General features: G+C 40.8%; 1 protein-coding gene across 1 annotated transcript in view; it reads right to left on the bottom strand.

The window, feature by feature from the left end:
* The window catches only part of DCPS (decapping enzyme, scavenger), a 93,829-nt gene that overhangs the window by 11,981 nt on the left and 62,761 nt on the right, over positions 1-19,087 (bottom strand). The window contains exons 3-4 of the mRNA XM_070765434.1: positions 12,596-12,741; positions 2,639-2,752 (exon numbers count right to left, since the gene is read on the bottom strand). Of these exons, the coding sequence (XP_070621535.1) occupies positions 2,639-2,752; positions 12,596-12,741 (260 nt within the window). The remainder of the gene's footprint in view (positions 1-2,638; positions 2,753-12,595; positions 12,742-19,087) is intronic.

The raw sequence follows: 19,087 nt of genomic DNA, 5'->3' as shown, positions 1-19,087 counted from the left end.
AGTCAAAATGAAGATAAGCAGAAATCTTATGACTTTACAAACCAGAAAATGCCTTCCAAAGAAAAACGTATAAAAGCTCACAGCCTTACTTATTCAAATCGGTTTATAAAAAAATACAGAGGAGCAACCAATATACCTATCTTAACCAAGATTTGAATAAGCCATAGATGATTCAGTTAACACAACCCAGTTTGGTAAGAGAGTTCAGAGCCAGAGTTCACAAATGCGTGAACACAAAAAAAGTAGGCTAAAAAAAACCCCATGTATGGAATAATCCCATGTAGGGAATAATTAGAGTTCTTGGGAACTGGGCAGTATATAAATTTAATAAATAAATAATTGTAAGGAAATAGCTCTGATCTCCCAAAGAACATATATTTGGGAAGCAATATAAAAATATTCGATTCTTTTCCCCCAGCAACAAAAAGTCACATTTTAAAAGTTTATGATGTCCCAGTATATAGTCTTTTAATGTCTTTTGCCAACTTCACCGTCAAAGAAATGTAAAGCAAAAAGCTTGGTTACAATGAATTCTTTTTATAAATTATTTTTTAAACTAACTGGTGTTTCTGAACATGGGAAAGATTTTTAAGGCATCTGTTCTTTTGTATAAAATCTTAAAGCAAGGGACCAGTTGCTAGGGGAACAAGATATATATATATTTGGTGAATTAAAAAATGTGGCCTGAAGGTCAAAGAAAAAAGTTTCGACAAACCCAATCACCAAGGGAGATTGGTACAAGATAAGTAAAAATGAAACATTGCATTCATTACAGAGTGCTAAGAATTTCAAGCTTCTAATTTTAGTCATTGCCTTGGTTTTCACCACAGGGTGCTTAAAGTAGGGTTGGTAACTACTTTCAAGGCACCCTAACAATTCTCAAGTTTTCTTTCATCTTGGTTACATGTAGTAAACTTAAAGTGTCAAAATCCTGTGTGCTGGGCCATGGCTGGTATTATATTGTATGTCAGAAGTATTAGAAACATAGAAACATAGAAGACTGACGGCAGAAAAAGACCTCATGATCCATCTAGTGACCTCTCCAGGTTCCTAAGAGGCCAGTAAGAGGCGTACATAAGTGCACTGGTGTGCCTTTCGTCCCCTGTCTAATTGTCTTTCCTTTCTCTCACTTATCATATATATTTTCTTTCTTTCATATATCCTCTCCTCTAAGTTCATTTTTACCCTTATATATATTACTACATGTCTATTTTTCTTCCTATGTATTTGTGTATTGGACAAATGAATAAATAAAATAAATAAATAAATAGTCTGCCCTTATACTATTTTTTGTATTTTATCTTAGGATATATGTTTATCCCAGGTATGTTTAAATTCAGTTACTGTGGATTTACCAACCACGTCTGCTGGAAGTTTGTTCCAAGGATCTACTACTCTTTCAGTAAAATAATATTATCTCACGTTGCTTCTGATCTTTCCCCCAACTAACTTCAGTAAAATAATATTATCTCACGTTGCTTCTGATCTTTCCAACTAACTTCAGATTGTGTGCCCTTGTTTCCTATTAAAAACACTTCCCTCCTGGACCTTATTTAACCCTTTTACATATTTAAATGTTTCAATCATGCCCCCCCCCTTTTCCTTCTGTCCTCCAGATCATACAGATTGAGTTCATTAAGTCTTTCCTGATACATTTTATGCTTAAGACTTTCCATCATTGTTGTAACCCGTCTTTGGACCTGTTCAATTTTGTCAATATCTTTTTGTAGGTGAGATCTCCAGAACTGAACACAGTATTCCAAATGTGGTCTCACCAGCCCTCTAGATAGCGGGATCACAATCTCCCTCTTCCTGCTTGTTAGACCTCTAGCTATGCAGCCAAACATCCTACTTGCTTTTCCTACCGCCCGACCACACTGCTCACCCATTTTGAGACGGTCAGAAATCACTACCCCTAAATCCTTCTCGTATTTTAGAGACTCTTCAGGTGCATCAAAACCTCTTGGACCCAGGGGTGGATTCTGACTTTCTTCGCTGCCGGTTCGCTTCCTCCTGCGCACGCACACATGTGCAGTGCTCACCAGGTATTCATCTGGTTAGCGTCCTTAGTTTGGTCAGCTTTAGCACATCATTTTATCTCCTGGTTAGGACTTTAAAAAAACCTTATTTGGAGAGAGTAACAATGAAAGAGTTTGTAAGCCAGTAAGAGCTGGGAACATCATTAGCACCTGGAAAGAAACATTTGGAGCAAGTAGAGCAATGGAAAAAACGTGCTTTTAAAAAACAAATGGCGGCCCCATAGGCGCCACCAAGACAACCAGTTCAGGGGCGTGTTCAGCCAACCATTGCTGCCGTGATGTCAGAGGAGACACACACCCCCCTTGCTTGGACCCACAGAGGTTTTTGTAGAGAAACTACTTGGTTTTGCACATGGTTCTAAACCAGTTGTGGCTCCTTCAACAAACCATGTTTCAAGAGATTGTGGGGTTAATACAACCTGCGACCCAATCAAGGGGATTTTCATTTTATCAAGCAGCGAAACAGGATGTGAGAGGAGCTGAAACATTTCTGAGGTCTGGGTGTAAACAGGAAAAGTAACCCAATTCTCCAAGAGTCTGTCTTACTTGCAAAATAGCAACTCCTCCTTCAAAGAGGGTGTTTTTTTTTTAACCCTGACCTGTTTTTGATTCCATTTGAAATCTGGAATGAGAACGAAACCGTTGACGGGATCTGGATTTTCATAGACAATTCGATCAGCTTCAGCCTTCTTCTCCAGGATGTTGTATACCCACTAGAAAAGATAAAATGCATTTATTTATTTATTTATTTGTTTGTTTGTTGATTCATTCATTCATTCATTCATTCATTCATTCTTTTCCTTTCCTTTCCTTTTCCTTTTATTTAGATTTGTATGCCGCCCCTCTCCGCAGACTCATTCATTCATTCATTCATTCATTCATTCATTCATTCATTCATTCATTTATATATATATTCATATATATGCTGCCCATTTCACTAGCAAGAGACAGATTCATTGCTTAAAATCAGATTGACCTCATCCAATACTTATTTCCAAGCCAGTGCTGTTATTTTTAATTTGTTCTTTGCTCACAGAAATTTCATTTCGGGTTCTAAAATAACAAAATGTCACTTGAATTCCCCAAAGAACAACAACATTCGTTTCCTAACTAATGCAATCTACAGTTCATTGACCTGAAAATGACCAAATGTTGTGGGTCAGAGCTGAGGTCAATCTTGGAGGGGAAATAGAATTATTTTCATCTTCATCCCCACCACATTTCTAACCAGATGATTGAAGAAATGGGTTTTCCTTTTTTCTCCTCCAAAATGAATCATGCCCTGTCACTTCTGAAAGCAAAACACTCGATTTAATCAACGCTTAGACACATAAAATGGCAGCACTTCCGAAGAACACTGGCGCAACCTCCCACATAAAAAGGATAATGGATTTGCCATGAAACTGACTACAGTGAAGCAAAACTACTTTAATATAGTTTGGGAAGTAGAAGGAAAAGAAATCATGTGCAAAATGATACAACTTGCACATTTCTTTAGGCATGGAACCATCCCTTTCTTTAGGCTCATGATAGTCACATATGTGGACACCATCTAAACTTACTCCTCAGCAGGTTTCATGATCACAAAGGACTCAACATATTATTAAGCAGATCACACACAAAAAAATCCTACAATCTTCCTATCTATACAAACAAACAAACAAACAAAATCTTTCAAATGGAATAACTGGATAATACAGATCATCTCCAACCTACAACCACAATTGAGCTCAAAATTTCTGTTGCTAATCCAGATAGTTATTAAGGGAGATAGGTTCCATTTTACACAACCTTTTTTTTTGCCACAGTTGTTAAGTGAATCACTACAGTTATGTGAATCAAGGGGTTGTTAAGCGAAATCAGGTTTCCCCACTGATTTTGCTTTTTGGAAGCGTGTTGGGAAAATCATGACTCCAGGAGCCTGCAAAGTACACGCCAGTTGCCAAGTGCCTGAATTTTGATCTTTCTTTCTTTCTTTCTTTCTTTCTTTCTTTCTTTCTTTCTTTCTTTCTTTCTTTCTTTCTTTCTTTCTTTCTTTCTTCTCTCTCTCTCTCTCTCTCTCTCTCTCTCTCTCTCTCTCTTTCTTTCTCTTCCTTCCTTCCTTCCTTTTTTCTTTCTTTTATAATATCTGTATAGAATTCAGTGAAGCAAGGCCAAAGCATCCACTGGGGAAACGTTAGCCCATGAAGCCCCAAATTAATTCCACGGAGAATCCAAAGGACACCTTTTAAAAACTCTTAGGACTCTCTTGAGCCTCATAAAGTCAGCTTCAAATGAAGTGGCTTACGAGCATCATAAAATAAATAAATCAGAATAAAAGGAAGTTGTCTGCTGTGGCTCAGCAGGATTCGGGCCCCCTAAGGGGCAGCTTTTGACACAAAGAGCACTTGGAAGGAAGAGTTTAGAAATTTAGTACAGCGGAAACTGCTGCACTTGAACATTTGAAACCATCATTAAGCCTCTCTATTTAACTCAACGGTGTGCGAGATATTTCTGCGTACGTCTTGCCCACATGAAACACACCCAGACGTTGCGCCAATCTCATGACTTAGAATAGGATGGAAGCATTTTAAGGAGGATAGAAGATCCTCCTTAAAACCATCACCTCCTTAACATCAACACCCTTGAAAATGTCCAAAGATATTTCACCCGAAAAGCCCTTCACTCCTCCACTCGGAGCAGAATATCCTACGAAAATAGACTAACAATCCTGGGCCTAGAAAGCCTAGAACTACGGCGCCTAAAACACGATCTGAGCATTGCCCACAAGATCATATGCTGCAATGTCCTACCAGTCAATGACTACTTCAGCTTCAACCGCAATAACACAAGAGCACGCAACAGATTCAAACTTAATACGAACCGCGCCAAACTTGACTGTAAAAAATATGATTTCAACAATCGAGTTATCGAAGCGAGGAACTCATTACCGGACTCAATTGTGTCAACCCCTAACCCCCAACACTTCTCCCTTAGACTCTCCACGATTGACCTCTCCAGGTTCCTAAGAGGCCAGTAAGGGGCATAGATAAGTGCACTGGTGTGCCTTTCGTCCCCTGTCCAATTGTCTTTCCTTTCTTTCACCTATCTTATATATTCTCTTCCTTTCATATATCCTCTCCTCTAAGTTCACTTTCACCCTCTTTTATATTATCACATGTCTATTTTTCTTCCTATGTATTTGTGTATTGGACAAATGAATAAATGAAATAAATAAATGAAAAGAAATCTGGTGTTTAACAGACTGAGCTGCCCTTTCACAAAATCAAATGTCAGTTTGGACTGTATCACAACTAGGGACTTGATTTGGCTGGAGGTAGTATTTTGTTTTCTTTCATTTTATTTTTTTTTATTTTTTTAAAAAGAAGAAACGAAGGCACGTTTGGAGGGCGCAAAGCCAATTGTGCTGCCAAATACAAGAAAGAAAAAGGCCCGACGTTTGCAGCTGTAAATAATTACAAACATATCAGAGTGACACATTTGACTGTGCAAAAATACCAAATAGGGTTGCACTCTGCGAACCTCTGCTCAAGCCCTGCTGTTCTGTTCCAATTCTCACACTTCAAATGAAATGAAATTCTACGTCTTTTTTTCTTTCAAGGAGTAGATGGCCTAAAAAAGAATTCTCTGCAGCTTGGGTGGGGGGGACCCACCTCAGATGGTGAGCCAACAGAAAAGGCACAATGCCATTCCTCTCTTCTGCCTTATTTCAAGTTATATACTGTTGTGGTTAGCTCTGGCCCAGCTCCTGCCCCAAGGACTGTGGATGTGGGGGAGACATCCACATGCTGCAGGCCTGTTTTGCCCCCCCCCCCGGTGGAATCTGCTGATGAAGGCTCCTCTGACCAAGAAGAAATGAGTGACAGGGAGGAGGAGTGTGGCAGACAGCTCAGAAGGAGATCAATTATCTGGCTCCTCCTTGGATTCAGAACAAGAGTTAATGATACAGCCACGCATGCGGAGAACGATGCATAGGCAACAACAACTGAGAGATTATTATCAAAGAAAATGAGGCCACCTGTGGTTGGGTGGGGCTGTGGTCATTAGTGAGGCTGCTATAAATAGCAGCCTGTGGGTTTGGCCATTGTGGAGGATTATCTGATCCTTGTGTTTCGTGACTGCTTTACTGACTTTGACCTTTTGTGTGCTGATTTTCCCCTGCTTTGAAACTAAACCAGGGCAAAGTGTGTTTCACTTTGTGAAAGAAGAAGGACTGTGAATTGCCTCACAGCTGCAAGATAAGTATCACAGAACTGATAAGGGACTTGTACAAATTACCAGTTTGTTTGGAGACGAGTGCTCTTTGCTATACCAAAAGAGGGCTTAGTTTAAGTGAATTTTCATTATAAAGAACATTGTTTTGAATTTTCAAACGTGTGTGTGTCTGAAATTTGTACCTGTGACTTTTTGGGAGGATTCTACCCAAGAGCCTGACAGAACATATATGAACCATTAATCATGGTTTCAAACAAAATTAAAACAATCCAACCAGAAACACTAGATACTTAAGCTTATTAATATAATAAGCCCAGAGCTACCATTATTTAGGCTCCAAAAATCTAAATGACTATCCCCACCAACAATAAGAAGGCAAGCCACCAGAATGTAAACTGACAACAACAGCATTCTTTACTAGCACTGATGATGTTATTATTATTTTATTATTATTTATTGGATTTGTATGCCGCCCCTCTCCGCAGACTCGGGGCAGCTAACAACAGTGGTAAAACAACCTGAACAATCCAATTAATAAAAACAACTAAAAAACCCTTATTTTTTTAAAAAACAAACAAACAAACAAACAAACATACACACAAACATACCATGCATAACTTGTAGTAGCCTAGGGGGAAAGGATAACTTAACTCCCCCATGCCTGGTGACAAAGGTGGGTCTTAAGTAATTTGCGAAAGACAAGGAGGGTGGGGGCAGTTCTAATCTCAGGGGGGAGTTGGTTCCAGAGGGCTGGGCCCCCCACAGAGAAGGCTCTTCCCCTGGGGCCCGCCAAACGACATTGTTTGGTCGACGGGACCCGGAGAAGGCCAACTCTGTGGGACCTTATCGGCCGCTGGGATGCCTAGTTAGGTCATGAAAGTTTGTGTCTGGCTTCAGGCCAGCTCCTTTGGCTGCTGATTTTGACGCAGAGGAGTGGGAGCCGTCTGTTCACAGAAGACCCGTCTGGCTGGAGGACGAATCAGACAGTGAACCAGAAGGAGAGTCAGGGAGGGAAATGGAGCAGGAAAGGACTGGAGAGACAGAGAGGGGAATGGAGTCAGTCAGATCTCCAGCCAGAGTTTCATCTGAATCAGAAGAGGAGGAGTTAATGAACAATCTGATTCTTAATGTTTGGGTCCGGAGAATGCTGGGAAGACAAGAGCAGCTGCGCAAACGCAGAAACAGATGATAAGGTGATAAGAATTAATGACGCTGCTGCAACCTTGAAAAGGAGGAGGGTTGCAGAAGGCTGTGTGGGAGTCTATCGTTCAGTTTTGAAGGAAGTTTGTTGAATTGTGGTTTCATGTTTGCTGTGAATTTCTGTACATTCTGACATTTCAGCTATGAGTTATTTCTAGCTGACCTAAGCCTGAAAGACTTCTGCACTGACTGGAGTAATTAACTCTGAACGATTGAACTCTTAAACTAACATTGCTCTGAAACTCCGTGGTCTGCAGTTTTCTGAATATAAAGAACAGCCCTTGCTTTATTTTTACAAGCCTGCGTGTGTGTTTTTGATTAATTACTTCATTCCTGGGTGGCCCGCGGCCAGGCAGAACACCTTCTAGCATTGATGATGTTACCTAGCTTGGTGATGAAACGTCTGCAAGAAAGCAAGCAAGGTCAGAGAGCACCAAGGATACTTCATGTCAAAGGAGTGGGACAACTTGACAATCATCTCGTCACAGCCAACTAATGACAGCTAACTCACCAGATCCAACTCGTGCAGGACAACTTGCCATGGCCTGCTAACTACAAGACAACTTGCTGAGGGATAATTTAACAATTCAGTTTAATTATTTAAAATAAATAAATATTTTAATTTTTGCCATTCACATTTCATTCTGTCCCTCCTTTTGTATCTCTTCTTTAATGATTCTATATCATCTTTTCTTTGATATTAGTGTAGCTCTAATATCCCGTAGCGAGTTGGCTGTGGCGATAATGAGCCACAAATTATTTATTTATTTATTTATTTATTTGTTTGTTTGTTTGTTTGTTTATTTATTTATTGGATTTGTATGCCGCCCCTCTCTGGAGATTCGGGGCGGCTAACAGCAACAATAAAGCAGTGTACAATAGTAGTCTGATGTTAGAAATAATTAAAGGCCCATTAATATAAAAAAAACAAACCCAAACATACATACATACATACCATGCATAGAATTGTAAAGGCCTAGGGGGAAAGAGGATCTCAATTCCCCCATGCCTGATGGCAGAGGTGGGTTTTAAGCAGCTTACGAAAGGCAAGGAGGGTGTGGGCAATTCTAATCTTTGGGGGGGAGTTGGTTCCAGAGGGCTGGGGCCGCCACAGAGAAGGCTCTTCCCCTGGGTCCCGCCAAGCGACATTCTTTAGTTGACGGGATCCGGAGAAGATCCACTCTGTGGGACCTAACTGGTTGCTGAGATTTGTGCAGCAGAAGGCGGTCCCTGAGATAATCTGGTCCGGTGCCATGAAGGGCTTTATGGGTCATAACCAACACTTTGAATTGTGATCAGAAACTGATCGGCAACCAATGCAGACTGCGGAGTGTTGGTGTACCATGGGCATATTTGGGAAAGCCCATGATTGCTCTCGCAGCTGCATTCTGCACGATCTGAAGTTGCCGAACATTTTTCAAAGGTAGCCCCATGTAGACAGCGTTACAGTAGTCGAGTTTTGAGGTGATGAGGGCATGAGTGACTGTGAGCAGTGACTCCCGGTCCAAGGAGGGTCGCAACTGGTGCACAAGGCGAACCTGGGCAAACGCCCCCCTTGCCACAGCTGAAAGATGTTTCTCTAATGTGAGCTGTGGGTCAAGGAGGACGCCCAAGTTGTGAACCTTCTGAATATTCTCCTTCATCTAAATGTCTGCCAATTTTTAATTGCTCGACTGTCATCTGCTGGTAATCTGGATTTTCCCATCCCAGAGAAGGGACACAGTGGCAACTGCAGATAATTATAATTAGAAATTGATTAAAGGAAGCAGAATTATTTGCTCTAACCCTTCAACCTAAGAGATCAGATAAATCAAATCTCGGGGCATATATATGGGTCATTGAAAGCAGACTGTTTTTACACAGTAATAAATGACTACATCCTTTTTGAAGGAAAAATCCATCTCTGAAGGAGAGGCTCTGAGTGAAGGTGACAGGCCTTAGATCTCTTGTATCAAGTAACCCATAATTGAATATTGTCTGTACGACTGAAAAAGCAGATGGTGGCAGGGTGCTTCTGAGAAAGAAACCTGCAGGGCTAAAGTTAAAGAATGCCAGCAGGTGGTGAGGGGAATACAGCAGCAATTGCCAAGCACAATGTGATGCTAGTTAGAGAATGTTATTTTCGTCTAGCGCTTGCTAAACAGATCGAGACCCTATCAATTATCCTGCCACCTAAAATGCGAGGTTCTTCATTGAAACTTCTTGTCCTAGTATTATCTAATTAATTAAACATGATGTCAAAGTCCAGTGGTATTTCCTAAACAATCTCTTGCCCGCTCGCTCGCTTTGAGCCATCAGTCAGGGGAACCATCTCATTCATCTCGGTTTATGCATTTTTAAAATCAAGAGAGAGGATACCAAAGCGCTTGGCAAGGAGAAGAAAAGGCCAGCTGATCATTATAATGCTCCCATGTGAAGCCTGTGTAATAATGACTTGCCCAGGTCCATACACCATAAACGTAATTACTCCCTAGTTGCACATGTATATTGAAGATTGGTGCAACAAAGCAGATTCCCTACTACACACATCTCTAGCGAAGAAATCACATTAAATTTGGAGAAGGCATCATCTCTATAGCTCTAGAGCAGGGGTCTCCAATGTCTCCAATCTTAGCAACTTTAAGGCTTGTGAACTTCAACTCCCAGCTTTACTGGCTGAGGAATTCTTGGAGTTGAAGTCCACAAGTCTTAAAGTTGGTAAGGTTGGAGACCCATGATCTAGAACAGTGTTTCCCATCCTTGGCAACTTGGAAATATCTGGACTTCAACTCCCAGAATTCCCCAGCCAGAATTCGCTGGCTGGGGAATTCTGGGAGTTGAAGTCCAAATATCTTCATATTGCCAAGGTTGGGAAACACCGATCTAGAAGACCAAATGATCCTAGCTCTCTCCATAAAGCACAAAAGGGAAGGTCTTTTTGCTAAGGTCCTTAGTCCTCCTCCAAGTTCAAAACATTCTTAAAGATCCATCTCATCCTGGGCAGTCTTTTTTTTTAAAACTATTACCATCTGGCAGACGGTGCAGGATAATAAAAACAAGGACAAATAGGCTGAAAAACGGCTTCTATTCCAGGGCAGTAACTATATTGAATTCTACTGTATAGTGTAATATTAATGCAACTCTCCAAAGCACCTGAAGGTAGAAAAAGAAGCAATGGGTGGAAACTAATCAAGAAGAGAAGCAACTTAGAACTAAGGAGAAATTTCCTGACCGAACAATTAATCTGTGGAACAGCTTGCCTCCAGAAGTTGTGAATGCTCCAACACTGGACCTTTTAAAGAAGATGTTGGATAACCATCTGTCTGAAGTGGTGTAGGGTTTCCTGCCTAAGCAGGGGGTTGGACTAGAAGACCTCCAAGGTCCCTTCCAACTGTTCCATTCTATTATATTCCATTCCATGTTTTCAATTCAATTGTATAGAATGTGAAGGATACCTATTTGTGTTTTATTTTTATGGTTATAATGTACACTGAAAATGATATTTAATTTCGTTGTCCAAGGTGCAATGACAGTAAACTAAATAAACTTCAGAATTACAATCCAATTTTTTTCATGTCCGGGAGTGAATTTAATTAAACCAAACAGTGCTGCTTCTGTAGCATTGCACAGCAAGCATGAGTAAGCTGAGATTCAGCTCTTTTTCTTACTCCTCCTTGGTTCCGATTACTTCCCCGACTTTCTGTTGTTGAGTAGCATGCCAGGGACCACAACCTACAAAATGCCTAAAAAGCCAAAACAATCAGGGCAAATCAGGACAAAAAGTACAGTAACTTACAGAAAAATTGAAATAATAATCATGTTACGCCTAGCATAATGTTAATATTTGTATTTATTAGATTTGTATGTATTTATTAGATTTGTATGCCGCCCCTCTCCGAAGACTTGTTATCTTGTACAGCATTAAGCATTTGCAAGTCAATACATCTTCCAGCACAGGGGTCTCCAACCTTGGCAACCTTACAACTTGTGAACTTCAATTCCCAGAATTCTTCAGGGGTTGGTCCACAAGTCGTAAAGTTGCCAAGGTTGGAGACCCCAGTTCTTAGAATGGCTTTACTTGCATACAGCTTAAAGGCCTTAACTCAAACATGATTGTTCCAGGGATGAAAATTAGTTTTGGGGCTGGAAAAACGAACCCGGTTTTGTCAAAATAAACATGCAAACCCATCACCCAACTCTTCCTCATTCAATATCTACTGGTGGTGTCATAGCTAGAAGAGAGGCCACAGAGGTGACGTCCTGGGGAAAAAGCCAAGCTCTCCTGCATATTGAATTGTGCAAGAAGTGGAATGAAATTACATCCAAGGACAACCACGCAACAAAAAAGCCAAACCATTTGCTAAACCTTGTTTGGTACGAACAATTATTCCTTTGACTCACAAAGCCATTCGGAAAAGACAAAATCGGGAAAGAAAAAGGTTATCCGTTGCAATTAGCTAAAGTTCCTTTTATGTTTCCAAAATAATAATTACAGTATTATTATGCCCTTCGAAGATGTTTGCCGCCTCCCTCCCGAGTTGAAATTCCAGTTTCAGATTCCTGAATAACAGTTTGTTTGTTTGTTTGTTTGTTTGTTTGTTTGTGTGTATTTGTTTATTTATTTATTTATTTGTTTGTTTGTTTGTTTGTTTGTTTGTTTGTTTGTTTATTTATTTATTTATTTATTCATTCAATCTATCTATCTATCTATCTATCTATCTATCTATCTATCTATCTATCTATCTATCTATCTATCTATCTTTCTATCTATCTATCTATCTATTTATTTATTTATTTATTTAGATTTGTATGCTGCCCCTCTCTGCAGACTCGGGGCGGCTCACAACAAAGTTACTCAAGTAAAGAATTGTTTTTGAAATTGTCCTGAGACACAGGTGGAGCTGACAGAACTGGGCGGTCAAAATCTGCACAGCGACTGACTGACCGCAGAGAAAAACAGAAAAGGGCTCTCTTGTCTACTCTTTTGCAATTATCTGGATTTCTGTAGTTCAAATCAGAGCGCTTTAGGTACTGAGAGCAACGTTTAGAAGGTAAGAATCCTTAGCAACCTTCAAGACTTCGGGCACACCTGGATTACCTCTTTCAACCTAAGCCATGCTCTTTTTTGATGGCATATTGATAACAAGGAATGACGTTTGTACCTGAATGCTGATACTCTGTGATTCGATAAAAGGCAGAGTGATGTTCTTGTAATCTTCTCCCGTCTCCCGGATGAGATACACCGACCGAGACAAATATTTTTGAAGATGCTTTTCGGTCGCTGGGTACACCACCGTAGTTTTTATCTCTGAAAATGTAAGCAGAATGTCGTTATCAGAGAAAATGGGAGCCTTTCTCGGTCTTTTGATGATTCCAGGAAAGGCTCATAATAGTCACAGAAAGATTCATTGCATATTTTATGTGGACACTGTTGTGGTTAGCTCTGGCCCAGCTCCTGCCCCAAGGACTGTGGATGTGGGGGAGACATCCACATGCTGCAGGCCTGTTTTTCTCCCAGTGGAATCTGCTGATGAAGGCTCCTCTGACCAAGAAGACATGAGTGACAGGGAGGAGGAGAGTGTGGCAGACAGCTCACACGGAGATCAATTATCTAGCTCCTCCTTGGATTCCGAACAAGAGTTAATGATCCAGCCACGCATGCGGAGAGCGATGCATAGGCAACAACAACTGAGAGATTATTATCAAAGAAAATGAGGCCACCTGTGGTTGGGTGGGGCTGTGGTAATTAGTGAGGCTGCTTTAAATAGCAGCCTGTGGGTTTGGCCATTGTGGAGGAGTATCTGATCATGGTGTTTCGGGACTGCTTTACTGACTTTGACTTCTTGTGTGCTGATTTTCCCCCGCTTTGAAACTAAACCAGAGCAAAGTGTGTGTCACTTTGTGAAAGAAGAAGGACTGTGAATTGCCTCACAGCTGCAAGATAAGTATCACAGAACTGATAAGGGACTTGTACAAATTACCAGTTTGTTTGGAGACGAGTGCTCTTTGCTATACCAAAAGAGGGCTTGGTTTAAGTGAATTTTCATTATAAAGAACATTGTTTTGAATTTTCAAACATGTGTGTGTCTGAAATTTGTACCTGTGAATTTTTGGGAGGATTCTACCAGAGAGCCCGACAGAACAGACACCATCTAAACTTACTCCTCAGCAGGTTTCATGATCACAAAGGACTCAACATGTTATTAAGCAGATCACACACAAAAAATCCTACAATCTTCCTATCTATACAAACAAACAAACAAATAAAATCTTTCGGATGGAATAACTGGATAATACAGATCATCTCCAACCTACAACCACAACTGAGCTCAAAATTTCTGTTGCTAATCCAGATAGTTGTTAAGGGAGATAGGTTCCATTTTACACAACCTTTTTTTGGCCACAGTTGTTAAGTGAATCACTACAGGTATGTGAATCAAGTGGTTGTTAAGCGAAATCAGGTTTCCCCATTGATTTTGCTTTTCGGAAGCGTGTTGGGAAAATCATGACTTCAGGAGCCTGCAAAGTAGACGCCAGTTGCCAGGTGCCTGAATTTTGATCTTTCTTTCTTTCTTTCTTTCTTTCTTTCTTTCTTTCTTTCTTTCTTTCTTCCTTCCTTCCTTCCTTTCCTTCCTTCTTGTTTGTTTGTTTGTTTATTGGATTTGTATGCCGCCTCTCTCCGTAGACTCCGTGATGGGGAGGGGGTGATGCTGCAACAGTCTTAAGTGTGAAAATCAGTGCTAAGTTACTTTTTTCAATACAGTTGTAACTTTGAACAATCACTAAACGAATGGCTGTAAGTCAAGAACTACCTGTACTGTTTAGAGAATTGCAGAAAAACCAATTGCTGCCAACCTGCCCTCCATGGAAGACCTGTATACTGCACAAGTCAAAAAGAGGGCGGGGAAAATATTTACAGACTCCTCACATCCTAGATTTATTTATTTATTTATTTATTTATTTATTTATTTATTTATTTATTTATTTATTTATTTATTTATTTATTTATTTATTATTTATTTATTTATTTATTATTTAGATTTGTGTGCCGCCCCTCTCCGCAGACTCGGGGTGGCTCACAACAAGACGCAACAAATCGTAACAAATCCAAATAAATTTAAATATTTAAAAAGTTTAAAAGAATCCCAATATACTAACACACACACACACACACAAACATACCATGCATAAATTGTACATGCCCGGGGGAGGTGTTTTAGTTTCCCCATGCCTTACGGCAAAGGTGGGTTTTAAGGAGTTTATGGAAGGCAGGGAGAGTAGGGGCAGTTCTAATCTCTGGGGGGAGTTGGTTCCAGAGAGTCGGGGCCGCCACAGAGAAGGCTGTTTCAACTCCTGCCCTCAAAATGACGTTATAGAGCACTGCACACCAAGACAACTAGGCACAAAGACAGTTTTTCCCCAAATGCCATCACTCTGCTAACAAATAATCCCCTCACCTCTGTCAAACTATTCATAAGTCTGTACTACTATTAATCTTCTCATCTTTCCCATCACCCATCTCCTCCCACAAATGACCGTGTGACTGTAACTTTGTAGCTTGCATCCTTAAAATTTATATTGACTGGTTTCTGATATGTTTGGACTGCTTATTTGTACCCCAACTATCATTAAGTGTTGTACCTTATGATTCTTGACGAATTTATCTTATCTTTTTATGTACACCGAGAGCATATGCACCAAGACAAATTCCTTGTGTGTCTAACCACAAGGCAAAGAAAAAAGAGAAGAGAAGGGAAGGGAGAAGAGAGGAGGGGAGAGGAGAGAATAGAAGGGAAGAGAAGAGAAGAGACAGAAGAGAAGAGCAGAGAGAGAAAGAAGAGAAGAGAGAGAAGAGAAAGAAGAGAAGAGAGAGAAGAGAGAGAAGAGAAGAGAGAGAAGAGAAGAGAGAGAAGAGGGAAGAGAAGAGAAGAGAGAGAAGAGAAGAGAGAGAAAGAAGAGAAGAGAGAGAAGAGAAAAGAAGAGACGAGAGAAGAGAAGAGAAGAGAAGAGAGAGAAGAGAAGAGAAGAGAGGAGAGAGAAGAGAAGAGAAGAGAAGAGAAGAGAGAGAAGAGAAGAGAAGAGAGGAGAGAGAAGAGAAGAGAAGAGAAGAGAAGAGAAGAGAAGAGAAGAGAAGAGAAAAGTCTGTTCTGTTCTATTCTAGACTTTGGGCAACAGCACAGCAGAGAAATGATAGAAGGCATTGGAGGGGGGGGTTGTCCCTCTTTGTGCACATACACAAATACTTACACATTGAACAGTAATTAGGAAAGCACAAATACAAGCAGTGAAGTCAGCAGTGGGGGCCATGGGGCCCCAGTAATGGGTCTGGTGGGAAAACAGGTGTGAAATCAGCAATTGACTGTAAAGAAGCAATATCCAAAAGAAAGTTTCCTCCCTCCCAGAGGCCAAAGCCATTCAAAACAATTTTTTGCAAATGGCTGTAAGAAAAATGTGGGTGGGAAGGGAGCAATCCCATGGCCTTGTTTAACCGTTTGTTTTTCAGCAGCAATTACCAAAGAAGAACATGATCTAGAATTACCAATGCCGTCCAAAAACTAAGCTCTCAAGTACGAGCCAGGACTTTTTTAAAAAGAAACCTATCCATAGGATGCCAAACGAAATCCCCGATGGCCTCGGAGATCGATATATGTAGCAGGTGTCCAGGCAGGATTTACAAAACCTTCATTTTTTGTTTCGTTTCTCCTGGACTCTATCCCTACGATGACGTTTCCTTGGGAGAGGCCCAAAAGCAGCACTGCCGAAGCAAACAGCTTGTTGCAATGGAGAGGAGGTTAACTATAACAGCAGACTGGCTTGGACCTCTCCTTACTCCAGGAAAGAGGAAATTGCTGGCGTATTGCAAAGCGAAGTTAAAGTAAGATAATTCGTGTTGACCCTTTGATGCGTTTCACAGATGGATGGGACACACAGTAAATCAACTCTGCTGTCAGGAAAAAGAAACACACATTTGCCTGCATTATCCAGGCACTCCCGAATGAATCCACTCTTGCTGTAATACAGTGTTACATAGGAACATAGAAGTCTGACGGCAGAAAAAGACCTCATGGTCCATCTAGTCTGCCCTTATACTATCTTCTGTATTTTATCTTAGGATGGATATATGTTTATCCCAGGCATGTTTAAATTCAGTGACTGTGGATTTATCTACCACGTCTGCTGGAAGTTTCTTCCTAGGATCTACTACTCTTTCAGTAAAATAATATTTTCTCATGTTGCTTTTGATCTTTCCCCCAACTAACTTCAGATTGTGTCCCCTTGTTCTTGTGTTCACTTTCCTATTAAAAACACTTCCCTCCTGGACCTTATTTAACCCTTTAATATATTTAAATGTTTCGATCATGTCCCCCCTTCTCCTTCTGTCCTCCAGACTATACAGATTGAGTTCATTAAGTCTTTCCTGATATGTTTTATGCTTAAGACCTTCCACCATTCTTGTAGCCCGTCTTTGGACCCGTTCAATTTTGTCAATATCTTTTTGTAGGTGAGGTCTCCAGCACTGAACACAGTATTCCAAATGTGGTCTCACCAGCATTCTATATAGCGGGATCATAATCTCCCTCTTCCTGCTTGTTATACCTCTAGCTATGCAGCCAAGCATCCTAATTGCTTTCTACTACTAAGTGTTCCCTCGACTTATGCAGGGGATGCGTTCCAAGACCGCCCGCGAAAGTCGAATTTCCGCGACGTAGAGATGCGGAAGTAAATACACTATTTTTGGCTATGTACAGTATCACAAGCCTTCCCTTAACACTTTAAACCCCTAAATTACAATTTCCCATTCCCTTAGCAACCATTTAGATTATTACTCATCATGTTTATTTATTAAAGTTTATTAAAAAAAAATTTATTAAAGGCGGACAAAAGTTTGGCGATATGACGTCATCAGGCGGGAAAAACCATAGTATGGGGGGGGGGGAAACTCAAAGTATTTTTTAATTAATATTTTTGAAAAACCGTGGTACAGACTTTTTGCAAAAATTCGAACCCGTGAAAATCGAGGGAACACTGTATAATAATAATAATAATAATAATAATAATAATAATAATAATAATAATAATTTATTGGATTTGTATGCCGCCCCTCTCCGCAGAATCGGGGCGGCTAACAACAATAATAAACACAACATGTACAATCCAATAATAAAAAACAACTAAAAACCCCTATTATAAAACCAAACTTACACACAAACATACCATGCATAACTTGTAATGGCCTAGGGGGAAGAGCTATCTCAACTCCCCCATGCCTGGCGGGATAAATGAGTCTTGAGTTAGTTTACGAAAGACAGGGAGGGTGGGGGTAGTTCTAATCTCCGGGGGGAGTTGGTTCCAGAGGGCTGGGGCCGCCACAGAGAAGGCTCTTCCCCTGGGGCCCACCAAACGACATTGTTTAGTCGACGGGACCCAGAGAAGGCCAACTGTGTGGGACATTATCGGTCACTGGGATTCATGCGGTAGCAGGCGGTTCCGGAGGTAATCTGGTCCAATGCCATGTAGGGCTTTAAAGGTCATGACCAACACTTTGAATTGTGACCGGAAACTGATCGGCAGCCAATGCAGGCCACGGAGTGTTGAAAAAACGTGGGCGAATCTTGGAAGCCTCACGATGGCTCTCGTGGCTGCGTTCTGCACGATCTGAAGTTTCCGAACACTTTTCAGAGGTAGCCCCATGTAGAGAGCGTTGCAGTAATCGAACCTCGAGGTGATGAGGGCATGAGTGACTGTGAGCAATGACTCCCTGTCCAAATAGGGCCGCAACTGGTGCACCAGGCGAACCTGGGCAAACGCCCCCCTCGCCACAGCCGAAAGATGATGTTCCAATGTCAGCTGTGGATCGAGGAGGACGCCCAAGTTGCGAACCCTTATAAGAAGATTCCACTCTTGTTTTTTCTAATGATCGAGGTTTCTTTCTTTTGCTTTTCTAAATTAGGGTCAAGAATGGAATGAGATTGAGCCTCACTGGCTAATTAAAGCCATTTGTCCCTTAGAGGCATTTCCTCCAACAAACCAAATATGCACTGTTGTGTGTAAACATGTGGATCCCTACTCAAGAGATGCCACGCAAAAGAGTAAAGGTTGGGTTTTTCATTAGAAACCCATGATGGGGGAAGGAAAGAGGGTTGTTCACTTTGGTCGTCACAATGTAAATAAGATGTTGAGACTGGGGAAAGAATGCAGAGAAGAGGAACAAAGAAGAATAGTGGACTGGAGGCTAAAATATATAAAGAACCACTAACTACCACCTAAGAATCACTGACAAAAAAGTCATAACATTGGGCTAGTCACATGGGGAAGCTGATTTACAAATGCAATGATTTTGACCACAATTAACAGGCTTCCTTATGGTCATAAACTGAGGACCTCAAAAAACCTAAAGACTTGAGGTTCCCAGGCTGCCTTCCATACCCAGTTTCTTCAGTAAGTTAAATCTCAACTAAGATTGCAATGTTTTCACATTTTAAAATTTTGCCCTTCATCGATGAAGACAAGGCTATCAAGCCTTGGACAGCAAAACTGCAACTCTTTCTTTACTCTCAACTTTACACACAATATACTGTATTTTTCAGAGTATAAGATGCACTTTCCCCCCTAAAAGTGGGTGGAAACGTCGGTGTGTCTTATACATAAAATGC

Source organism: Erythrolamprus reginae, chromosome 12, assembly GCF_031021105.1.
Source record: "Erythrolamprus reginae isolate rEryReg1 chromosome 12, rEryReg1.hap1, whole genome shotgun sequence".
Classification (NCBI taxonomy): Eukaryota; Metazoa; Chordata; class Lepidosauria; order Squamata; family Dipsadidae; genus Erythrolamprus; species Erythrolamprus reginae.
Note: the sequence above shows the minus strand (reverse complement) of the source record. Positions and strands in the feature narration are given on the sequence as shown.